This window comes from Solea senegalensis, linkage group LG20 (genome assembly GCF_019176455.1).
Source record: "Solea senegalensis isolate Sse05_10M linkage group LG20, IFAPA_SoseM_1, whole genome shotgun sequence".
In the NCBI taxonomy this organism is placed as follows: Eukaryota; Metazoa; Chordata; class Actinopteri; order Pleuronectiformes; family Soleidae; genus Solea; species Solea senegalensis.
Window position 1 is genome coordinate 16,873,987 of NC_058039.1, and position 26,463 is coordinate 16,900,449.

Sequence of the window (26,463 nt, forward strand, 5' to 3'; positions counted from 1 at the left end):
TTTTCACTCAAGCGGCCCCCTCCTCCTCCTGACCAGACTAGAAGTTCACTGGCCCCCAGGTCATTTTGAGTTTGAGGCCCCTGCTTTAAACAAAGAAGTATAAACATTACATTGCCTGGAATAAACAAATATCTATAATCAAAAAGGTCATTTTTCATCCTTTCAATAAGCCAAATACAACAGAAGCAAACCACGAATAACAATCTTTCAGGTGCCCCTTTTATTTGTTTGCTTTGTGTTTACTGTAACCTCGGAAGGCGACACCTAGTGGATGTTTGCTGTCGTTTCACTGACACTGTCCTCTACGCCACCTGTGCTCTCAGATGATGATGTGGACCTGGAGCAACTGGTGAACGACATGAACTCCTCCATGGAGAGTGTGTACTCCACACAGGCAGACACGGCACTGCTCCTGAACAATGGCCACATGCACACTCCACACTACCACCAACAACAACACCACCACCATGCGCATGCCGCCTATCCAGGACATGGCCAGCAGGCCCACCGTCGTCACACCCCGCCCCTGCACCCGTCCTCCCCCTCCAGGGAGAAGCTGCGACACTCTCAGCCCATGCACATCCAGGCTGTCAGGTATGTGACACACACAACCTGCTCTTTGTGATGATTTCAGTGATTTATTTTGAAGATACATGCGGTAACAGTCCTGACACAAGGTTGAAGATGACTGTGTAAATAAATGTATTTAACTATGGTTTCATGATTACATTAGACAACTGATTCAATGGTTAATAGTACACATTATTTACTAAGATAAACTGGCAGATACAGCTGTTGTATTTCTGCTCCTGGTCTCTGTCTTCTATCTCTACCTCACCTCCCTCTTGTCCTTTCTTCCCCCCCTTTCTCTCCTCTGTCCCCCATGTTTCCTTTCACCCCAACCTGTCTAGGCAGATGTCCACACATCTTTGAGTCTGGTTCCATCAGAGATTGGTTCCTGTTAAAAAGGGACTTTTTTTTACTCTCCACTGATGCCACTAGTGTTTGCCTATTGTGTGAATTATTGTGTGAATATTGTTTCTCTCCTCTGCTCTCTATAACATTTTAAAGGTTTCTACCTTACCATGTACAGAGCCTTAAGATAATGTATGTTATGATTTGGCGCTATACAAAGAAAATTTAATTGAACATTATTCACTTAATATTGTGAATATTACATCCACTAACAATTCAAAATCAGCTTGGGGAGGCGCAGTGCGTATCTTTTTTTCACCTGTTGGTTGTCATGTCATTTTTCTGTTGTTTACCTTCTTTCTGTGTATGGCTGTATCTAGTTTAGTTAGAACAGCACAGTCTAATTGGTTTAAATGTACTGTATGTCTATGGATGCATAAAGTGTTGGTGACTAAGACCCCTCTGATCTATAGTGGCACCAGAACAAAGCCTTTATAACCCTTTTATTCCACCACATTTGATTTGATACTTACTGACAATTAGTATCAGAATCATTGGACCACAGAGTTTTAGTTTTAAATCCACTTAGACATTTTAAATATTTAGAGTAAGACACTTTAAACAAAAAAAAAAGAAAACAAATGACTGTAGCTTTGATCTTCGTTGTTTGGGCACACTTTTCAACAACACTTGACACCAACACTCTGCTCAGCTTCAGTTTCTTTGCTAATAAGAAATGATTTCCCTATATGTAAGGAAATAAGATTGCAATAAAGTTGCACAATGCAGAAATGTATTTTCAGTCAGAATAAGCAGTTACAAACAACAATGACTAACTTCAGTTTAATTGTGTAGAGCCTGTGTAAATGAACTGCAGTTCATTGTAAGAATTACAAAATAAAACCAATAATTAGTTTCTCCCCCCCCAAATGATTCCCATAAGTCTTTCAATGGTGAGCTAGTAGAGTGACATGAGTGAGTTTGTCTCCCTCTGCAGGTGCCTGCAGGAAGAGCAGCAGCAGCTGCGTCCAGCCTCACTGCCAGCCATCCCCAACCCTTTCCCGGAGCTCTGCAGCCCAGCAGGCTCTCCTGTCCTCAGCCCCATACAGACCACTGACAACCATGTGAGTACATTGTTACACACACTAGTTTCTGACTGAACCAATTAAGTGAAGTTCTAACCTATTTTACTGTTCGTTAAAGCTCCAGTGCGTAACTTCCAGCAACAAGAAGTCCATCCAAGAAGAACGATTCTTGGATGGACAACAGGCATTTATCCATCCAATCAAACTGCTGAACAAGTGGGTTGTTTTGAGCAGTACAATTCACTTGTATACAGTTGTAGCTCGGCTCGTCATGCGTTAATCAGCAACATTTTGCAAAAGAAATGTCTTAAAATTCCAACATTTGGCAGAGGAGTCTGGTGTATTTAGCGACAGCACTGCTGAAAGCCGCATCACGACCCGTTGTAGTCGTATTTAGGTTCAGTGATTGTCAAATGAACTGATTCTAATGATTCAGTTACACCGAAAACAACTGCTTTGCTTGTCACTAGTTTGTGTTTGTTTGTTTCAAAACGAGTGGAAAACGGCGTGTGCCTGAAAAGGCTGCAACTAACGATTTATTGTCATAATCGATTAAGCTGTCGATTATTTTCTCGATGAATCGAGTACTCGTTTGTTCCATAAAATGTCAGAAAATGATGATCAGTGTTTCTCAAACGTCCAAAAACTCTTTTAATGATTTATTTGCTGTATGAAAAGCAAAACAAATCACTTCAGTACTGTTGCCGGGCCTAAACACACCAAAGACCTAAACACACCTAAGACCTAAACACCACCATACAGGGAGAGAGGGAGTCATTTTTTGATATTTAAATGTTACACACCGCAGCTTTAAATAAATAGATAATAATGATAATCATCACATGCTGCAGCGTATAAATAAACATTTGTCAGGATTTGAAGTTGTTAATGGTGAGTACAGCCGAGGTTGAGGTTACTTTTTGTTGTCCTTTACTTGACCACTATCACAACACACACACACACACACACACACACACACAGTGTGGGCGTGTTTAAAAAGCAGCTGACTGGACCCGTTTCCTTCCATTACACATCATCTCAGCCCGGGTTACCTGACCCTGCGTACACACATGTTTTTTGCCTTGGGTGGAGGTGAGCAGTAGCAGCGGTCTCCAGGATGCTTCAGACAGAGCGCAGACTTCCGTGTCAGAGCCGGGAATACATAATATATGGCTGGGAACGTCTGAGGGTCGGATCTCTCTTAAAACCTTTTGAATTTGTCTGGGAAGACAGGCGCCCATTTCCGGTTCACACGTTTCAGCGTCCCTGTGTGTGTGTGTGTGTGTGTCCCAGCCTTGCCCTTCCTTCCCCGTCAGAGCCTCCGGTCACAGGAATGTTCCATCCTCCTCAAAGATGTTTTTTCAGGATGCCCACCCCGAAACAATAAAAGTTATTTTAGATCCACACACACACGCATTCACACGCACCTGCATCGATACAGCACACACACACACACACACACACACACACACACACACAGCTGGCATCGTTCATCTTCACACTCACACATATACCTCGTGACAAGGCAGAGCGTTATTATTTTTGAAGTTTCGTTGACATCATCATCTCACAAGACCCGGAGTCAGAAAGCGAGTTAGCGTTCAGGCACAGAAGGACCTTTGTGAGAGCGCAGAGTGTCTTCATTTGTCCTGGTTTGTCCCCTAAACAGACAACTGAAATACTGACAGTATATGTTTTTATGTTATTATTGTCTGTTGACATTTTAATTGCAGTAGGGGTGCATAACTTGCTTTTTTTTTTTTAAACTGTTTTAAACTGAGCTGGGCTTCTGTGTTAACCCTTTAATGGCAAGCTTACAGCAGACGACAAGCTTGCATTACCGTTAATTACGCGACGGGTTGTACTATCGGAAAAATGTCAACGCTTTCTGAAAGCTGAGAAGCTGCATGTAAAAGCCAACATGTGGTTATTACGCTCATTTAATTTGCGCTGTTGCAGGAAGCCGGTGAATCAGTGTCTTTGTCACCAGAAAGGGAAAAAGTTGGAAAAATGCCTTTAAATACACAAAAACTGGTGTACATGTACAACTACAGTGGAGGTGTTTTTAAATAAAACTTTTCTTCATTTTAAATTGTTAATACATTATTTTAATATGCAGTAAATAACTGCCAGATATTGACAGTTATTCTGCAAAAATGGACAAAAGCACTTAACTCACAGGACATTTTCAGGCCCTTTCATGGTTAAAATAAGCACACAAAGAAGAAAACCAGAAAGGACATTTTGAGGCTTAGGTGTTAAAGGGTTCATGTACTGTATTTTTCATACAATGTCACCAGGTTGGAGAAAGCAGGAAATTTCTTAAGCTTGCGACATGGTACAAAAACAGGAAGCTGACAGTATTCCTGCACGCAGAGTGATAAAGCTGGAAGGAGTAACACAAAAGTCACATGGAAAAAAGGTTTTGCACTTTTTAACATCCCATCATGTTTAGCATTATCAGCAAAAAGAGAAAGAGCTTCTTGGCCGAAGACGGTGAGGAGGTGTCTGGGAGTTTAACATATAAGTGTGACACGGGAAACACGAGGAAGCCTCTCCACAGTCATTCGTTAGTGTAACATTAATGTTTAAAAGATGCTGACGTGATTGCTGGGCTGTTGTGGAATGTTCACAGTGTATGAAATTAGATTTGTGTCCATTTTTATCAAACACTTTTCACGAAGCAAGCAACACTTAAAATATCAGTTTAATCGTTGGAATTTTTTTTATTTTATTTGTTTGAAAATACACTTTTTGTTGCAATGATTGAAAATTTAGTTTGACCCGTGCTCGCTCACTTGTTCTTTGCGCCGCGGTTTTTTGTTTGCGATTCTGTCAGTGGGTGGGGCCTTAGGAATCTGCCCACTGATTGGCTACTGAGTGTTGGAGTCACTGTCCGTTTGGAACTCCGACAAAACAACTGTAAGTATCTAACGTTACAAGTATTTTGTCGGATGATGACTGGGAAAACTTGGGGGAACGAGTTCCAGACGGACAGCGAGCCTGTGACTACTTCCTGTCCATTGAGCTGTTGCTCCAAAACTCAGGAGCCAATCAGCAGGCAGCGTCCTAAGGCCCCGCCCACGGTCAGACTTGCAAACAAATAAACCATAGATGATGACAACATTAGATGATGTGTAACTGTCCCGACTCATGGTTTCCATCTAGTTATATGATCAGATTGAAATTTTGTCCAGAACATTGTTTTGCCATTGGCATCAGCTGTAATTTGTGGTTTTTTGCTAATTATTTAATTTTAGAATGCAAACACAAAAAACTACTCTCAACAGCATTAAGTTTAAGTTAAGTTCAGTAAGTGCAGCAGCTGTGTGGTGTACTGTCCTAATTAAAACATCTGTAAAACTGCTCAGGTTCAGATATTACTTTTACTAAAAATGTTACTTATTATTAAATCCCGGATGAAATGGGCAACGAAAACTATGATTCAATGGTCATTTTCACTCTTTCACTAATTTTTAGACATTTCTACTGTGTTCCAGATGAATTTACTCTGACACATACAGTATCTTGATTCTGACAATTCTGTAATAATCTCACATGTCTTAGTTGTTTTTTTTTCCGAGACCAAGATCATTTCATACAGGAGGCAGAAAACACAGGCCTCGTACGGAAGAGGTAAAGCCGACAGAAGGACCAGTGATTGTTACGAGTACATGTATGTGATTTAGCTTGGCTTATGCAACTATGCAGACGAGACTCTCATGTGCAGAGCATTGACATGGGTTTTTTTTTATCGTAGGATCTCACTCCCTCCAGCGATGGAGCTGGAATCTGAACATTCTTTATTAAGACTTTCTTCTCAAAGGGAGACACAGTGTACTTTATATTTTGAGTGTGTGTGTGTGTGTGTGTGTGTGTGTGACATGATGACTTTGTGGCCTGTGTTCATGCTTTCATAGGATGAAATTGACCTGGAGGTATCATGATCAAGCTACTAATAATAGATAGCAGGGTTCTCTGTTATCTCTGGACAAATGAGTGTGCTTTGTCATTATAGCCGTGTGTGTGTGTGTGTGTGTACACAAAAATCAGATTTCACATTTCTGCACACACGAAGTTGTCGATCCACCGATTTATTTAAATCCTATACGTGTTATTTTGTGGTGACTTTGGTGCTTTGCAATTCTTTATCCGATTTACCCTGAGGCCACGTCCAGACAGAAAAGGCACGAAATGGAAAAGGTCTTTTCAAAAAGGTTCCCCGAGTTCGCCGTTTCAGGGGGTTCTGTGTGGACGCGGATATTTTCTTCTGTCTCCGTTTCTGTCATTATATTTGTAATGTGTAAAATGTATTCTTCACGTCTACAGCGCAACTTACTTAGCGTCGTTTAAGGGGGGTTCCGTGTGGATGGAGATTTTTTGATATTTTTGAAAACGGCAAAGAAAAATATTGTTTACGTTTTGTGCCGTTTCCGTCTGGACGTGGCCTGAGTGTTCCAAGTTAGGTCTCAGCAACAGTGGCACACTTTTAAAAAAACAGAAACCCAATACAACTATTCTTAAAAACCTGAACTATTCATTTAATGTCAGCCCTGAACTCGGTCTATGTTCATGAGAATTGGAAACCTATCTTAATGCCTCTCAAATATCCACTCTACAGAGGATAAATATCTGGATTAGAACTGAAGAAGCCTCATGGATGAGAGGTGAAAATATCTTTGAACTTAGTCCACTTGCCTAGTTTCCTAGTAGGGCTGAACCATTTTGAATAAATATCTAATTGTGATTACCTTTGACAGGAATTGACAGAGGGAGTGGTCATTTTTACATCATTATTCTCACTTTCAAAGGATTACGGTGTGATATTTCTGTGAGAAAGAAAGATGTTGTCCACAGTCTGGAGAATTAGATGTGTATAGATCAAGACTATAATGAATCTAAAATGATGATTTTATTTACACATTTTATTGCGATTTCGATAGAATTTCGATCAATTGTTCAGCCCCATTTCCTAGTGTGTCCGCTACTACTGATTTACTGTGCTCTAAAGCAACAGCTGATAACACGAGATGTTACCATTAGCCTCGGCTCTCTGTGCCAATTTTAAAAATGTGAACATGTTGTCACAACAAGACAGTGTACATAGTGTACAAAATAATCAGTATACGTTAACATTGCTGCATCTATGTGCTTCTTTACGTGACTGTGGACTCATATTCTTTGATGTCTTAATTAATGCCTGGAGCTAATGTAGCCGCACATTTTTCATCCTCTGTGCCAGAAATGACTGTGTGCTTTGTTGTTGTTGTTGTTGTTGTTGTTGAAACTGTGTGTGTGTGTGATATGAATTACACAAGGATTCTCAACGTTGATAAACATGTAAAGTTGATAAGATATTTCAGCCGGTATTCAAATAAGTGTGATTTTTATTCTTGATAGCTATTTATTTACATATACTCTGTACTACAGCAGTGTGTTTAAAACTAACTTCACACTACAGCTGTGAGCATGCTTCAGTTTAAGACTCCCACCTCACAAACCTCTCCCCCCTTATCTGTGGTCAGCTGATGTTCTTCTGCACGCAATGGTCTGCTGACCACTGAAGTCAGGTCAGGTACATCTGTGTGTTTGTGTAACTGTGTGTAAAGACGGCAGTGAATATATAGCCTATACAACAGCCTATGTATGTATATATGTACATATATATATATACACATATACAGTATATATATATACATATATATGTATATATATATATCCATATATATGTATATATATACACATATATACACATATATATATGTACACATTAACCCAGGGGTGTCAAATATATGGCCTGCAGGTCAGAACTGGCCCACCAGAGGGTCCAATCGGGCCCGGGGGATCGATTTGTGAATATTTCACAGTATGATTAGAATCTAATCATACTGTGAACATCTGTAAGTCGTAATGCACACGCGTAAATGGTAAAGTTAGGCATAATATTGTTTGAAATTACACTCATTTTTCTCAAGAAAATCCAGGTTGTTTGTAATATTAATATTATTACTTTATTAAAAAAAAGATATTTTTATTAAATGTAATACAAAAGGAAAAAATATGGGGTCCTTGTTGTTTATAGGTTATTGTGCTTATTGATTTACTGGTCTGGAGCCACATGAGATCAAATGTGGCCCCTGGACTAAAATGAGTTTGACAACCCTGGGATAACCCTTTGTTTAGGCTGTCCTAAATGTCCAAAGAACAATCGCTGCACAAGCCTGTGTGTGTACCAATAACAAGCTGAAAGGGGGCGTATCGCCACCTAGAGTCACGGAGGTGGACACGCTTAATTCAAGTGCTTATATTGTGGGACGAAGTAGTGAAGTTGAGTGACGTAGTCGAGCTACAATCCTTCGTCTTCTCTCGCTATATAATAAATGTGCTGTTAAAAATACTCTTAGAGGAAAACCGCTGAACCATTTGGCTGAGTCGTACACAATTGTTAGAAAATGCTGAGAATTGACTTGTCTGTATTAAGACATCAGCATTTTCTCTCCCTTTGTTTTCTCTGGACTTAATAGAACCAGATCCATGATATTCTTGCACAAGAGCAAACCATACAGCAGGAATTAATTTGTCTCTGTGAGGACAGGATCTTTGCTCTGCGCATGACCTGATTTAATAAAAATCCATGAGTGATCTTTACACGTCAAACGGTTCCTAGAAGTGACTGGTAGATGTCCACCAGGAATGCTCCATTACTGCATGTGACTGCTTGCGTGCGTGCGAGCGAGACAGTGTCGCGTCAGTGTTGGGCCGTGGGAAGGTGGGGAGGTGAGCCACTCAGTGAGGCTTTGTGGTGGCACTCCAGAGAGGTGAAATTGAGTTTGGCCTGTCTGCAGAGCTAATCAGCTCTGTCTGGCTTGAAACCCGACCACTCGCAGAATAGAAAGACGACTGATACTGTAACAGAACAGGGTGGGAAGTCACCAGAACCAGCATTCAAATGCTGACATTAGATATGGGTGTGTTTGTCTACCGTAGCAGCCTCTGCGAGACAGCCAGCTATCATTTAAAGATTTGTAGCAGCTTGTGTTATATTAACTGCAAGTCCGGGTTAATGTAAGAATAATATGAATATGTGATTAGGAAAACTTGGTTATCCACAATGTGACTAATGTCCTTTAGTCTCACAGGTCAAACTAAAGAGAATTCAAGAGCACCACCCAGTTTTCTACCTGACCTTTTTAGTTTTATAAGCCACCATGTCTTTCTGAAGCTACATTCACATTACAACACATTAGTTCTGCTCCTATGCACCTGCCGTCCACACTTTCCAGGTGTTTCCCAGCCCTGAAAACAGTTTGAAAAGGCTTCAAGGTCCATTTCGGTTTAGTCTGGATGGTCAGAAACAGAGACCTTTGCCTTGTGCTTATTGGCCATAACTTTCAACGATCAACTGTAAACCAAATGCTCAGTTTTCACTTTCACTTTCAGTTTGACCTTGTCATCGCTCTCAGAACAGAAAGCGTTGTTTTCACTTTCCACCATCCTCTTTAGTAGTACTTTATGAAACTAAGCAGACAACTGCAGGGCAGAGAATCACCTTCCTGTTTACACTGCAACAGACATGATCAGTGAACTGAGCAGAACTAGCTCATCATCTTCCATGTTTGATTTTGCCCTGTAGCCGCAGTTTAATCGAGCGAAGGCCAAAATCGACTTATTGGCTGTGTACGTCTGACTCCGCCTCCGTAGGTGGCGCTGTATCTCTATGTAAGCAAGTGTGTATTGAATCAGTTTCCTGTTGACCTTTACGTCATAACAGTGAACAGTGAGATGGATGGTGCTGTGGTTCTGTATGTTTCATACATGCTGTACATGTTAATTAATATGCGATACAAATGACACGGAGCATGGCTCTTTTGGTTGCTGTGTTGTCCGAAGAAAGATGCTGGCAACAGTGCTGCAGTTTATACGTCGTCTCCTACTTCTGGGTCAAAGACCGTGGAGGCAACTTTGGTGCATGTGCAGAACGACAACTCAGACTCCAGTCCTATTTATGCAGTTATCAGACTGTGAAGCATATAATCTAGGTATGTTAGTCTGACTAAGAGTAGCAGTCGATAATAGTCAGACTAACGTGTTTACATGACATTCGGAAAACCGAACAATTGGACACTTAAAGGCGACATAGACCGAAAGCTCCAATTAACACTGCGTTTGTGTGTGTATGTGCGTCATTACCTCATTTGATTTTGGCCTGAAACAGCGCGGCTGACGAGAGCGTCAGTGAGGAGATATTTCGATCGGCTCGTTTGCAGCGACTAGGAGGTTTTTAACCATGAAAACAAGTTAATATATGTAAGTAGACCTCCATAACTAACATACATGTGCGATACAAGCATTCGATGTCACCTTTAACATGCACGTAAATGCACCCTCTGTTATTCTGTGTGCATTACGTTTCAGGTCCGAGATACAACAAAAGTTAAAGTCTTCAGTTACATTCGTATTTGTAAACGACATGTTTGAAAAATGACATGAACCACACTCTTTCCCCCTCCTCCCTGCTCCCTCCTCCAGCCTGAATGAATTAAGATTGCTTTTACAATCTGTGGGTCGTATTATTGTAGAAGAAATCTGGTCTGGCTTAAAACAACCAGATCAGTGTGTGTCAGTATGTGTGTGTGTGTGTGTGTGTGTTTGCATATACCCTGATAGGTTTAGGGGCCCATAAACCTCTTGGTCAATTGGGCCTGACCCTAGTGCAGATTATTGCGTTTGACCTGTGACCTCATACAAACTGTGCTTGTGTGTGTGTGTTTCTGTGCTGTGATTCAAATGTCATTATGTAAAAGATGATGCAAACGGTGCAATTGTCAGTGTTGACAATTTATTGTATTTTTTTTATTTGTTTTATGTGCTGCACAAACCTTTTCACCTTTTCTCTCGCTCCATCTTAATCTAATGTCACTATAACAGTGTGGGAAGTATATGTGAGGAAGAGGGGGATGACAAGAGAGCAAATTCTCTTATTGTGAATACATTTGACGTTGTTGTTACTTCAAGAGCTCGATATTTTCCTCTGGTGGCACTTGACATAAAAATGTTGCAAAGTAAAGATTAAAAAGAAGACAGAAGAAAAGAACGATTGCCCTACTTAGTCTATATGATGCACAACGTGAGCTTTTTATGCTCATGCTACATCACATGTTCACATTTACTCCAGACAGAACGCCAGAACATGCATTGACCACGAACACACTTTCGACAGCCGTAAACAAGCCTTACGCCATACATTAACCTCAACCTAACCAATCACAACTCACGTCGCAGCCTAGACTGTTTAGGTTCTTAGGTTCTGCCTCATTGGGACCAGGTTTTTGGTCTCTAGAGAGAAAACTGCTGGACATAATTGTCAAGAGTTTACATATAGCCTTCTGTCTGTGTGTGTGTGTGTGTGTGTGTGTGTGTGTGTGTGTGTGTGTGTGTGTGTTGTGTGTTGTGTGTGTGTGTGTGTGATAGTTCTCATGCACATTGTATTAGGGGCCAGCTGGGTTGGCCTGCACGGTACACATGAGCCTGATTATGACTCAGTATTGCATTACTGACATTCCTCCATAGCTCTCCCTCTTTTCTCTTTCTCTGTTCCTCTCCCCTCCCTCCTCTTTCTTTATCTCCCTCTCTTTCTCTCTACCCCTCCTGAGGCTGGGCAGATTTGCTGAGCAACCACCCCCCACATCCCTCCCTCCCTCTTTCCCCTCGACTCTACCCCTCCCTTGACCCCCTCAAACACCCGACACGTGATCCACACGGCTTCAGATCAAATCACACCAGGTTACCCCCGTCTTTGTGTGAGGACTTTAAAAGTGCCTTCTTTGCAAAACCTCAGAGCTGTCAGTGTGTGTGTTACACATGTTGCTCTGGTCCTAACGCTCTCTCACGATATTTCACATACAGATGAAGAGAGCGAGAAGAGGAAGAGGATGAGAGGATGAGAGGAAGGGGTAGAAATTGAAATTGAAACCATCACACGGCGGCGCCAAAGAAAAAGTCGTAAGAAAAAAGGGGGCTTGTGTGTTTTCTATTCATGTGTCGGGGGAAGTTGTTTCAGGGCAGAAACTTTTTCATGTGACGTCATCAATAAAAGAAGTTGTCAGGGTTTTTTTTTTTTTTCGGGAGGGCGGGATGAGGGGATTTGAACCTGGCCTTGGAGATAAGAGTACCGAGTACGTGACAGGTAGCAGCTCACCCTTTAAAAATCCCACACCGGGTTAATCCAGTGTGAGGAGCGGAGGTGGGGAGGTGGGGGGAGGAGGAGTGGAGACAGCGGCTCACCACTCCTTCGCAGCTCAACCTTTATGCTGCCCGGCAAAGGAAGAAGAGGCAGGCTGTCTGTCTTCTCTTTCATTCCGTCTCTCCTTCACTCCCCCAGTCCTTCCTCTGTCACTTCCTCCCTCCTCCCCCGTCTTCCCTCTTACCTCTTGCATTCTCCTTGCCCATCTGTCCCTCCCTCTCTCTCTCCTCATCTCTCTGTGTCGCTCTACCTCTTTCTGACTTCCTTCCCTCCCTTTTCCTCCATTCCTCCCATCCCCTCTCTCTCTCTCCCTCCCTCCCTCCCTCCCTTCTCCTTGTGTCTCACTGTGTCACTGGAGAGCGTCTCAGTGTGAAAATGCCATCCTGCTCTCCAGACTGTTGCCTTTTTCAGGCAGTGGAGGTAAGAGACTTGTGTGTGTGTGTGTGTGTGTGTCTTTTCTGAATGTATGTGTATACACGTGTGCGCGCGTGTCTGGTGTGTGTGTGTCGTTGGTAGTTTGCAGCAAGGAGGACATTTGCATTTTCCCCTTGATGTTTATAAAAACTTTTCTCAAACAAAGCTCATGCGTCATGGATTTACTTTTTTTTTTCGGGGCGTGTGGGAAGAGAGAGGGAGTCTTTGCAGGGGTAGAGAGTGAAGTGACGTTGTTTCTGGTTGCATTCAGACTCGCTGCGTTGCCATTGCTGCTGCTCCTGGTGTTTCGTGTCACGTCTAGGCCACTGTTGTTGTTGCTTTTTCTGGGTTTTGTGTGTTTCCACTTCCCGATATGATTTTTTCCATGCCCACTCTTCCCCGGGCATCGCCCCGGCACCAGCTTTGTGTCTTGTATTATTTTTCAGCAGTTTTTCCCCCTGAGGATTTGTGTAAAGAGCCAGGCAGCAGCATCCCTGCTGTGGACAGAAGATGTTAAGTACATGGCTGTGTGAGAATACACATGCAAACAAACACGCGCACACAGTTTCTTCCTATATACGGGATGGAATCGGAGTCGTCTTTGTGGTCAGTGGAGACTTTGTGCGGTTGTTTTTTGTGTATTTATAAGTGTGTTTTTGTGTCACGCCGTGTGTGAAAGTGAGGTCACCATGGTGTTTGTGAATCAGCTCATGCAGCGGTGTGAAGCAGCTACTCCATGGTTATCTCTGCTGCAAATTTATGCCCGTTTTAAATGTGGCTCAGGCGAAAAAACAGTGCAAGTTTTCCTGGCTTTGAAGTGCACCCGCGTTCGGTTTAGGGACAAAACGCGACATGTGTGAATCCACCATGTTATTTCACAGTGTGAATATGTGGTTTTCTACTTTTGTCGCATGTGTGGACAGACTTACATGTGACAGAAAACGTGTCATTGTGGGTCGTGCGCAGTTAGGTTTACATGCACATCCGTGGATGTGCTTGTGAGTGAGTTTGGTTGAGCTGTGGACAAAAGGGAAGAGCTGAGAGTGCAGCAGGCCAGCCAACCTTTTCCTGGACGACATTTTTAAGGCCTTGTACTTTCGGATTGACAGAATATCACAAAAAATATGGAGGTAAACGCAACCTTTCGATCTGCTGCATTCTTTCACTTTTTTCCAAAGCTACTCAGGACATGTTGCGGGTTAAAGCATTGCCTCTCTTACGCACACATTCATCCATCATTACTGTCCATGTGTGTTTTCAGATAGTGAAGGTGTGGAGCGAGGATGGGGCTGGCAAAGTGGTGGAGATCCCAGCAGATATGACGGCCCGAGACGTGTGTCAGCTCCTGGTCTACAAGAGCCACTGTGTGGACGACAACGCCTGGACGCTGGTGGAGCACCACCCCATTCTCGGCCTAGGTAATGCGATGTGTGTCCGTGTGTGAATGTGCATCGGGATGTGGCAAAGTCATATAACTATTATATTTCCATTATCATTTTGGTCTTATTTTTTGAAATTCTGAAGCAAAAGGGGATTTTATGAAAGGTGATTATATTAGTGAGGTGGGTTCACTCGTTTCTACCGCATTGCCTTTTCCCCGCAGGTGTTTTATTTCTGACTTGTACAGAAGAAGTGCAATATTCTTGTGAATCTCTTCATGGATGGGGTTAGTCCCTTGTGTGTACCCTATGTTAATTTGAGCATGCCACCAGTGCTTCTATACCTCTCAAGGAGAAAAGAAAAAGTGTTATGCTTTTACTTCTTTATACTTTTGCAGTGTCGCCCTAATGAAGTTTTATGTCCCCGTGTCTGTCTTCATCCTCCCCGAGGCTTTCCTACAGCTGAGTTGTATTTTTAGAGTCAAAGGATCACTTTGTGTTTTGCTGCTTGATCTGTGTTTCTGGAAAAAAGTGCATTGAGAGATGGAATGTGAGGTGAGGAGTGGAAGGGACGGAGGGAGGGAGGGAAAAAGAGACAGCGGGAGGGACAGAGGGGATTTTGGAGAGTTCTGGACTAAAGCGTCATACCAGAGCTGCAAGGAACCAATCATGGGTCTCCGTCGGTCGAGCCCCTAGCCTTCTTAGCCAATGAATCTTTTCTTAACCCTCCACAGGAAATGTGTGTGTGTGTATGCAGACAGCATGAACACACACACACACTCTGCCAGTGAGAGAGAGAGAGAGAAAGAGAGAGTCAGACATTTCCACTACTTTTTCTGTTTACAAAAAAAAGTGTGTGTGTGTCTGCAGAACTGAAAAGTCCTGTCATAATCAATTTCTAATCGGCCTCACTGAGATTATTGTGCCCTCATTTTCAAGAAAGAGTGACACACATGCACATACACACAGTCACACAAAGTAATAGTGCCTCTGTGGTGCTCAGTGAGCATGTTAGAGGTCTGTATGAGCTCTTAATGTGTGGTTATGTGTTTGTCTGTGTGGCTCTCGCAAAGGCTTTCCCTGCTCTCGGCAATCAGCCCTAATACATGACATCATCTTCCTGCAATGCCACCCTCCCCACCATACACATCCACCCCGCCGTCACATCTTCACCTTCACCTCCTCCCTCCCTCCCTCCCTCCCTCCTTGAGCTTCTCCTTGTCATAGCCCCTCCTCATTCAACCTGTAACTCCTTTGTCTCCTAGTAACAGGCGATTTTTCTTGCTGTGTCATGGTATATAACCTGTGATGCAGTGGTAAATAAAGACATGGGTAAACTGAGACAGTGACAATAGTACTTTAAGATGCTGCATGTATAAGCTGTGCACTGCTTAGGGTGACTCTGCAATAAGACTATGAAGTATGCAGATTTCTGAAAACATGCAAATCAGTTTAAAGTGATTTATTCCTGAGAGTTTATCATTTTTGCACATGAAACAGTTCACAGTAAACAAGGTCCTGTGGTGACAAGAGTATTAATATATACACATATATATATATATATATATATATATATATATATATATATATATATATATATATATATATATATATACATATATAAATATAAATAATAATATTTGGTATTAAAATAGAAGAAAAAAATGAAGGTAGAAGCATGCATGTATTTAATTCCATGGATCATTCAGCATCCCTAAAACCATTAAAGATAAAACTATACTTCATACTGTAGTATAAACACAATTTAAACCTGTTCTTTTATGCTTCCTCGTACAGAAAGGTATCTGGAGGACCACGAGCTGGTGGTTCAGGTTCAAGCCTCCATGAGCAGCGACAGTAAATTCCTCTTCAGGAAGAACTATGCCAAATATGAATTCTTCAGGAACCCCCTGGTGAGTCTCTCGCATCAAAGCAAAGACCTTTCTGTGGCAGCCTCACTTTAGCACACACACTCTCGGGTTGGCACAGATATTTTTCTGGAGGACATACCCAGTTAATGCCTAATCTAACCACAATTCAAATACCACAATAGCTCTAAACTTAACACCAGTTCCTCAGAAACAAGGTTCTGTCTCTTCTGGACCAGGTTTTTGGTCTCACTGAGGACTACTGGTCCAGACAAGATCAGCATTTGTGCCAAAAATACTTTTAATAGTACATTTTGACCCGACGTTGACACTGACGAATCCTGATCATCCCAGAAGGAGACATGAACTCTACTGTCAAGACATTATCGCTAAACCACAAATGTCACCCTAGTCAATCACGGACATAGTACAACGTTAGGTTTCAGCCTCTGAGGGACATAAATAAATGTCCGCTGTGTTTAAATATGGACCAAAGTGACTGACAGACCAACATGGACATCCCAGATTTCACAATTCAAAGTGTAGATGTATGAAGAACTAAGATACAGCCAGACACTGAATGTTACCCATGCACACTACGGCTACATCAAGCTCCATGCAGTAGTTATGCAGCAGACAGCTCAATTCCACATGAACTGTGTTCATAGTTCACGCATTGTCCCCCCCCCATGAGTCTAACTTTGTACACAACGCTCCCTTTGTGTCGTCTCTCTGTATGTTTGGACCGCCTGTCGTCAAACTCTTTGCCCACTTCTGTCTTCCATCTGGTGACGGAGACGCCGTGGCAGCTCGTTCTATTTTTGAGCTGAAACACAAAATGCAAAAAAGGCTGTTTGTCATTTTTGTGGGACACAAAACCTGCCTCCCGACTCACAGGGAGCCAACTCGCGTGGCATCTTTTCGCTGATGTGGACTCCCGTTGTCGGCGTGTGGGGCTCTGCTGTTATGTGCTGGCCCGGGTATACGGTGACATTATTGCCATGGTGATTTAGGTGTGTGACAGAGCCAGCAGGTGACCTCAGCTCTGTGGTAATGAGCACAGTAAAACACCAGAGTGCTGGCCGTGGCCTGTCAATCACACTAAGAGTAGCACTGCTGGCTAAAGGGGATTACATCAGTGGGTGAGATCATACTGCATCTACTCCCAGGCTAGAGTGCCCCTCTATCTCTCTCCCCCACCACTTTGCTCTCAAGTCCTTGTGCTCATCACACACACACACACACGCAGGTCGAGTAGCAGCTATCCCTTTAAGGACTCACATTGACTTCCATTGATTTGGACAACCTCACTGACGCGTTATCCTTAACATTAACCACGATTAAAATCTTAGCCTTAAATATTACCAGTCCCTTCAGAATTGAGGTTGTGCCTCATTAGAACCAGGTTTTGGTGTCAGTGTTTGTGTCAGCTAGAGGTTACAAATAAAAGTATATACACACACATACTCTGCATAAAGAAACACTACCCCCCTCTCTCTCTCTCTCTCTCTCTCTCCTCTCATTGACTGTCGATCTCTTTGTGTGTTTTTCCATCCAGAATTTTTTCCCAGAGCAGATGGTGGCTTGGTGTCAGGAGTCCGATGGCTCAATCCCACAGTCGCAGCTCTTACAGGTGAGGGATGAGCCGATACAACTCTTGCCGTCAGTACTGGTCTGATACTGTGATACTGCCCGAGACCTGCCAGCTGTCGTGTTTACTGTAGATGCCGTTGTGCATGTCCCCCAGAACTTTCTGAACTCCAGCAGCTGCCCAGAGATCCAGGGTTATCTATACATGAAAGAGCCTGGACGCAAGTCGTGGAAGAAACTCTACATGTTCCTGCGACGCTCTGGGCTTTACTATTCTACAAAAGGAACATCCAAGGTAAGAACTTACTGCTGTGTTGATTCTGTAAAACATACTTTTCCATTATACAGTTTAAGCAATAATCGCCGGCTTAAATACAACAGACTCCTCTGTTAAATATTGAGATTTTAGACATTTCCCTTTGCTTAATTTTGGAGATTAACCCATTTTTTCAGGACTTTTAAGTCTTTTTAACTCATCTACAGTTCGGCATTGTTCAGTTTGACTCTTGTGTCGGATGCTGCGCTCATTACTCTTCCAGTGACGGCACATTTTAAGTAGCTAGCTCTGCTCGCTTGGAACCAGGTATCAGAGTCGAGCCGAGTCGTGCTAGAACCATCTAATGGAAAAGTGCCATTAAAAGGTGATTGATCATTGCTCCGGGTGTTCCTGTCATCTGTGTCATCTAAGATTGAAATCAAACCTTCATTTTAATGTTTTGCTAAATTAAATTAGAATATATTTGGATTATTGCTGAACCCTCTCCTCCCTCTCGATGACCAAACAGGAGCCACGACACCTGCAGCTGCTCTCAGATCTGGAAGACAGCAATATCTTCACCATCATCACAGGCAGAAAACTTCACAATGCCCCCACAGACTACCAGTTCTGCATCAAGGTAACACTCACAACACTACTGCACCGTACAACGTATTATCAAAAAGGTGGAAGCTGGGCAGTTGTTTGACGTTTAGTAAACCCACTTGTAACATGCTCTTGACTCACCTCTGAAATACTGTGTCACACGTGTGTGTGTGTGTGTGTGTGTGTGTCAGAGGTCACAAGGGTTCAAATTGCCCACTGGGGTTCAAACACACAGTCAGCACAGAGTGTCTGTGGTGGGTCACCTGCTGATCTGGGATAAGCCCAGTGGGATAAGCTGGGATGGCACAACACCGCACACACACACACACACACACACACACACACACACACACACACACACACACACACACTTTGACACACACACACACAGTGGCCATGCTGGATTGGGTACAGGATTTTACTGTGCTGCTGGGGGTGGCTGGATTGTTGCTATGGTGACATGAATTCATTTATTGGTAGGGGTTGCTTTTAAGGAACAGTGTGTCTAATGTCCTTCTTACTGGTGAAGGAGAAAGAGAAAGTCTGAACTCTTTTCTAGCCCAGGAGAATAATTTCCAGCTTGCGTAGAATATGAAACGATGTCAGATCGGTTAATTATGTCTTTCAGTTACTGTGAGCTCACCTGTTGTTAGTGGAGAATGTTGACAGGTTTGTGTATCACCAACTTAATTGCAATCAAACTTGAGTGTACAGGTGATTTGTAGTCTGGGTGTAATCATATTAAAGCAGCAGTTTTATTAATGAAATTTTGAATTCAAGAATAATATCCACATGTCTTTGATTAAATACTCAAGTGTTCATTGTCAATGTTCTTGATTAATCAATTTAGTCATAAAATGACAGAAAACGCTGAAAATTGGCATCTGTTTTTTCTCAAAACCTGAAAATGACATCTATTGGGCTGCAACTAATTAGTATATTTGATCCATGTTGTTTTGTCCTCAAACCAAACGTATTCAGTTTTAATGATTTCTTTGTCATTTGGAGCAAACAAATCAAAGATATTCACATTTAAGAAGCTTGTTTTACTCAGGCTTTGTTAGCCTGCCTGCTCACAGCCCAGCTCCACCACAGCACCTCCTTTTCTACGCTGTCTCTGATCTAAATCAATGTCATGTGTTTTCACTGATGCCTGCTCTGTTCTTTGGGCTCTTTAGCTGGAGTTCCTCTTGTCTCATGTTCCATGTAAGCACATGAGGTATGCTTGAGAAGTGTGCTGTCCCTTCCTCAGGCTTTCCATGTGTGCACATGGAAGGGTAGAGAGTTTTACTTTTGTTATTTCTTATTCTTTTAGTAAACATGGTGACATAACAATGTCCCGCTCTAACAGTAACTGTAAATACATGTTTACAGGTGTATTTGCTGCTTGTTTAATTGAAGCATTTCTACCATGAATCGACACAAAATGGCTTTGCTCCCCATCTGACGTGCAAATCCGTGTGTTACAGAACAGCAGTCGCACTGGGGCTCTTTAGTCACGCCCTGTCAAGAACTTAAATGTCAAAAACCTTGCAAAGGGAGCTACATGTTCACGATGTGTGTCTCATTAACGATACGTCCCACTGTGTCTGCTGTTTGACAGCCCAGCAAAGGGAGGTGCGACTGCAAGGAGCTGAAGATGCTGTGTGCCGAGGACGAACAGAGCAGGACCTGCTGGATGACGGCCTTCAGACTGCTCAAAGTACATCACTCTTTACTTTTATGCCACGTTACTGTAGTTACATCCAAAACAGTGAGGTGTAGCACTCTACAGCTCACAGACAAACGCTGCCAACTGGCATCCTACTTACGCGTTACTTAATTAATTCCCTTGTCCTGAGGGGTCAGCATTAAATAACTTGTCAGCACTTGGAATCATGATTTGTGACTTGATGCCGTCTTTTTCTCTGCTGCCTCCACAGTATGGGATAGTACTGTATCAGAGCTACAGCATCCCCCAGCAGAGGAAGTCTAAACTCCTGCCTTTCTCTGCGCCTGTGGTAAGGGTTCTGCACGCTGACATCACTCTCTTACAACCCCACAGCCCTAATGCCCCCTCTCAACTGACACCAGTCCAGATTGATCCATTAATTAGCTGATGGTGAAGTGGAAACCAGTTCACTTTGTGGCCACGGTGTGCCTCGTTTTTTCTTAAGAGCAGAGACACGGCTGTGATCACGTATGTGTAACACTCAGTGTGTGATTTATGCAGCAAGTGGTCTGTCGAAAACAATAAAAAAAAGACCTCGGTTGATGATGTCGGGAAAAAGAGTGGAATCTTGGGAATGGTTGTCATGTTTGGTTCCCCTGTGCGTCTGTACTTAACAGGGAGAGCTTTTTTGGCAGACTATGCAGCAATGAGTAGTATTGATTTATTAGTGCAAATACACACAAGACAACACACTGGCTAACTAGTTGTAGCGAATAATCCCTTCCTTATTCTGACGGTTAACAGAGGGTTGAAATAATAGCAGAGATGGGTAAAGGTGACCATAATTAAACTCAGTGGAGTTAAAGATGTTCTGGCTCATACGAGTAGACTGCTAAACAAAATATGTGTCATTAGTGTTGTCATTTTGTTGATATTTCGATGCAAAAACGCTAGAGCTCTGGACGATGACGTCACACAGTTAAACAACGTCGTTCATCGCATACGTACTATTCATGTAAACCCTTTTAACATTTCATCGCTAGACAGTATGTTCACCACTAATATCTGCAACATCATTCTTCTAGTCAAAAACAAACAGTGTGATTTAAATGAATTGTAGATATTCCTGAGTCCAATTTCAGGATATCTACATCATTATGACTAGTCATAATTCAATATATCTTTAATTATCCTCATTTTTAAGATATCTACATTGTCCTACAATTCAGTTACAGATATTCACATCTGAATCATAGATATCTATAATGACAACTCCCATACACATGAATGGCAAAAGTAGCTTTACTAACTAGTAAAAACTGAATTTCAGATATTTGTAACCAGAGTATAACTAGTAGGAATGACGTTACAGATATCTTCATACTAGTCACGATGAAATCCCGACTAGTAAAAATGACGTCACACATATCTGTAGCGGTAATTCCAGATCGTCAAACTTGGTGATTAAATGTTCAAACGGCTTGTCACCGGCTGTTTTCATCGTTAACGTGAGGATTGTAGAGAGTTATTGGACCCCGGGATGCCAAAACAGTCAGAGATACAGGCTAACAGGCTAACGGGAGAACATTTTACCGGGTCCCCACAGATCCACAAAGACAGCGGCAGGTGAAACGCTGCTGCTATGAAATGCGCTCACAGCGAACATTAAGATGGAAACAAACACAAGCAAATTATGTTGTCGTTATCTCGGTAAATAATGGATAATCAGTCTAACTGACACCCAAGTCTGCGCAACAGCGTTGACACGGCGACTGTTTGACTGCCCGTGGCTAATGCTAATGTTATGCTAACGCGACACTTACCCGTCCAGCGACGACAACGCAGGTCTTTCGCCGGTAGACTCCCGAGTTGAACGTTCGACACAAAGCCGGATATCGTCCATTTGTTTCGGCCACTTTTAAACTTTCAGTGACCCCCTGGGCTAAGAAGAAGGAACGTTAATCGGGAAGTTGAAGGTGTCTGTCAAGTTTAGCGATATATGGTCGATCTCCAGTGAACTCTGACAGGTGCAATCCAGCACTGGCACGATTCATTTTTGACGCGTCTGAGGCTACCAACATGGCGGCTCATAGAAACCGAGTCACGTGACACCCGGAACTTCGTCCCTACCTTTATCTTGCTTGCAACATTACCCTTCATAATCTTCTTTGTAGTAGCTCATCATTGGTGTAGGTTTGGCCAGGCTTTTTTAAACGCTTGCTTGCCTGGCTAACAGCAATCAAAAGTACCGCGGCAGAGGTCGAGTGGCGTGCACCATCTTACGACTGGGGCATCCCCTGGGACAGATATACATCCTCCCACACTCCGAACAGCAATTTAGAGAGTTTGCCATTTGCCTAAACCCCCAATCTTAAGATTCGTTAACTTCATATTGTTCCTTGCGCCTTCTTGCCAAGGTCTTCTTTGGTCTGCCGCATTTCCTCTTTGTGTCCTTGTTCGCGAGTTTACCTCACATAATCATCTTTGTACCGACTCATCATTGGTATAGGTTTGGCCAGGCCTTTTTAACGCTTGCTTGCCAAAAGTACTGCCTTTTGGGCATGCACCACTGCCCACACCCGGGATAACTTTACATCCTTACAGACACGCAACGGTAATTTAGAGTTTTGCCTAATCCCCAAATCTGCATGTTTTTGGGAGGACACCGGAGAACTCACGCACACTCCACTGCAGAAAGGCCCTTGTTCCGACCGGATCGCGACCCCCGGGTCCTCTTGCTGTTAAAAGCTGAAATTAATTTATATTGAACTAATCATTGACGGGTTCTTTAGTTTAGGGCTTATGGTTCAGATTTGGGTCAAGCTGCTCAGTGATTTAAAACAACAAGTGATCTATGACAAAAAGTACATCTGACACATAACATGAGTTATTTTAAAAAGTGAACGTTTACGTAACGCTCTCACACACACACACCAAACAGAACGCCGTATACTGTATCTGAATTTGCACACTAATCACCACACACCAGGAGGTGTTGCTTACAGTCTCATAACCTCTTTCAGAAAGATTGTGAATTGAAAATAAGTGACAGATCTTTGGAATCCACACACATTTTGTACTTTTTTCATACACTGGCTAGTTTTGTTGAAGTTGCCATGGTAACAAAACTGTGTTCCTCCATACAATATCATGCTACATCATCATACAATGATTATTTCGCTATTAGATTATCTGACTTTGTTTTTGATTCATTGTTTGATCATTCATAAAAATTATAATTTTGTTAGATTATATTATGAAGTGAGATTATTTGTCTTTTTTCTTGTGTTTACAATAAATTTGCTCACTGCTGTTCATGACTTCTAATAATACATCATTTGCAAAATCTACATAAAACACACCTCATATATTGTGGGATTAAAAAACGACATTCTCAGATGATGGAGGGAACTGATGGAGTAATTTGTGGGCAAATAAATCTTCAATAATTTGAGCAGCAAAGACAGAAAGCCAGGAGAGGCTTGTACTTTTCCTCCAAATGGCCTTTTGTGGATTGACTAAAGTGGGTCTTTGTGCAGACAGGATTTGTCATGCCCCAGTGAGTGTGTCTGGCTTGTTTGACCTCTGACACTTGTCTACCCCCCTTCCTCTCCACCCACCTACTCCACTACCACCCCCCCCCACCACCCTTCCATCCTTCCACCCTTCCACCCTGCCACGTCTCCTTACAGCGAAGTGTATCTGAGAACTCCTTAGTTGCCATGGACTTCTCTGGACGGACCGGCCGTGTCATCGACAACCCCGTGGAGGCCCAGAGCGCCGCACTGGAGGAGGGACAGACCTGGAGGGTAAGGAGGAGAGGATGGATGAAGCATGGCCTAATGGATGGACAGAAAAGCACAAGTTCAAATTGCACACACGAAGGATGTTTAGCTCCAAATATATCAGTATGACATTATTTTTTATCAGTTTTGTTTACGGTAATAACAACATAAACTTTTTTTCTATAAAGAGCTATCTTCCATTTTGAGCGCACTTATCGTTCCCCCTGCAGCAGCGCTCTTCTTTGAAATGAATATGAGCAGCAGCTGCACTTATCTGTAGCTGAGATCACAGCTCGTAGAGCCAGAACACAGCTGCTTCCCTCATATTACAGTATGTGTGTGCTTTTACCTTGGTTGTTTTGTCTTGATTCAAAGGGGAGCATTGTTCTTAAGCAGAGAATTCTTCTCTGATGAGAGACGATATTTCGTAGCAAATGTTGATCAATTCTTTCTCATAGAAACGGAGTCAGCGTATGAATGTCCTGGGCAGCCCCAGCCCCCTGCATCCTTCCTCCCTGAGCACAGGTACACACTCACCACACAGACTTTCTCAAACCGATGTAAAATTGTTATAAATATATGCTGAGAAAACATCAAGCAGTACCTGTTTGTCTGTCCTCCAGTGATCCACAGGACACAGGTATGGTTTCATGGTCGCATCATGAGAGACGAAGCCCACAAAATGATCATACAACAAGGCCAAGTGGACGGGTAAGTTTAAAACCTAGAAAAGATAAAAAAGTTGAAAAATAGAGACATAAAAAGTTGTTTTTTTGGCTTGTCTTGATTAAAATTAGATTTGCTTACAATCACAAAAAGCTCATGCGTAGTTTTTCGTGCTCTCATTGTCACAACTGAAACATTTCCCCACTCATGATCTGTGTGCCAGGTTGTTCCTGTTGCGGGACAGTCAGAGTAATCCCAAAGCATTCGTGCTCACCTTGTGCCACCACCAGAAGATCAAGCACTTCCAGATCCTACCGGTCAGTCCCACGGGCTTTAGTGCCGCAGGAAATGTTTCATGTTCACTGGTCAAAAATCCACAGTAATAATAAGGTGTAAGGGAACGGCAGAGCACTGCCCTAATTTGGCCAGAAATACTTTTTTAATATGTTAATATGTTTTAATACCATACAGAATACATACCTTTGAACAAAATGGAAAAAATAAGCCAGATTTGAATAGACGACCCATGAACTTACATCTTACTATTTGCATGTCTGCCATTCTTCGGCCACAGTCATAGACGTCTTCTTATTGTCACATGTCGGCTAACTGTCCTCTGTCCTCCTCTCTGTGTGAAGTACGAGGAGGACGGTCAGGTGTTCTTCAGCCTTGACGACGGCACCACCAAGTTCACCGATCTGATCCACCTGGTGGAGTTCTACCAGCTCAACAGAGGAGTGCTGCCCTGCAAGCTCAAACATCCCTGCACCAACGTGGCCTTGTGACACTCCAGCCCCACCCCCCACCGCCCTACACACACCTCCACCTTTTTTGCACACCTTCCTCCCTGAGACACTGTCAGCCCCCTCCCCTCCCAACCTTCCCTCACCAACACAAATGAGGTCGAGGAGAAAGAGAAAAAGTTGAGTCAAGTTTTTTGGGAACATCTCAACAGGAGCCGCCAGTTCAGGTCTGATGCCCCAGTGTGCTTAGCTTTTCTCCACCTTGTGGCTGTTTGGATGTTTGATTGGGAACAGCTTGGACCAGAGACTCGAACTTTAACCTTTGAACGAGACCATTCAGTGTGAAAACTCAAGACCTCTCAGATGGATCCTTCCTTTGAACCTTCCACCCTCAATGCCCCCCACCCCCACCCCCTCCAGGCCTGATAAGCTGTGGTGCCTACCCCACCCTTGCCCCCCTCACTGCCGAGGTGGGTAGGAAGCGCCACCCTCTGACTTCCTCATCAATCATCAGGGATGGACAGGAACCTCTCTGGGTCTTATCAAACCCGATCCAAGAGTTTCCTCAACCTGTGCAGTCCAGTCTGGATAAGCTGACCCCCCCACTCTCTCACCTCCATCCTCGCTCCTTGCCTAAGAACACAGACAAGCTTGACTTAGCATCTCTGCTGTGTCCTACCCAATTGCAATCTTAGAAACGCTGGTGCGACAACCCCCGAACCCCCGAACCCCCGATCCCCACCTCCACACAAGCTCAGACAAAAGTTGGAGGAGAAGAGAGAAGTAGCTAAAGGCAAGAGAAGCAGAGCAGTGGCGAGGGTTTTGCTGAAAGGGCAGAGGAATGTTTTTCAGGGAGGCCGTAAAGAGCCTCTCACATAGAGTTGATTACTTGATGTAATTTTAATGCTGTTTGATTACTGTTGATTCAATGCAGAACTAGTTTTGCACTCGGGGGCGGAGCAGGCGGCGACAGCTGTTCTCTCGAGCTGAAGGAAGCTGGCTGCTCTCCGCTCGTCGTCCTCCACTTCCTCCTTCTTCGTCCCCTGCCCTTCTGAATAGCTTGCATGTGAATCTCCGCCAGCTGTGATTGGATTACAGCGGCGTGGGAGCAAGAGAGAGAGAGAGAGAGGGAGAGAGAGAGAGAGAGAGAATCATGGCTGATTATGCAGTGCCTTTCAGGAAGGTTTGGGAACATGTTGGACCTGCGTGTGGCTCATGTGAACGTGACCGCACCGTGGCAAACGGGAAAAAAAAAGAGAATG

General features: G+C 43.2%; 1 protein-coding gene across 3 annotated transcripts; it reads left to right on the forward strand.

Moving 5' to 3' along the window:
- Positions 1 to 315: 315 nt before the first annotated feature.
- On the forward strand, positions 316 to 25,596 carry grb10a (growth factor receptor-bound protein 10a). 3 transcript variants are annotated; one of them, XM_044052524.1, is made up of 14 exons: positions 316 to 594; positions 1,913 to 2,039; positions 13,919 to 14,075; positions 15,834 to 15,949; positions 17,463 to 17,537; positions 17,652 to 17,789; positions 18,280 to 18,390; positions 19,960 to 20,058; positions 20,279 to 20,356; positions 23,700 to 23,816; positions 24,251 to 24,317; positions 24,416 to 24,503; positions 24,682 to 24,775; positions 25,097 to 25,596. In XM_044052524.1, the coding sequence occupies exons 1-14, from the start codon at positions 359 to 361 to the stop codon at positions 25,241 to 25,243; spliced, it is 1,650 nt and encodes a 549-aa protein (XP_043908459.1). In that variant the 5' UTR covers positions 316 to 358; the 3' UTR covers positions 25,244 to 25,596. The 3 variants fall into 3 exon arrangements, with proteins under 3 accessions (XP_043908459.1, XP_043908460.1, XP_043908461.1); XM_044052525.1 differs by lacking the exons at positions 316 to 594; positions 1,913 to 2,039 and adding an exon at positions 12,555 to 12,663; XM_044052526.1 differs by lacking the exons at positions 316 to 594; positions 1,913 to 2,039 and adding an exon at positions 12,909 to 13,787.
- The last annotated feature ends 867 nt before the right edge of the window (positions 25,597 to 26,463 follow it).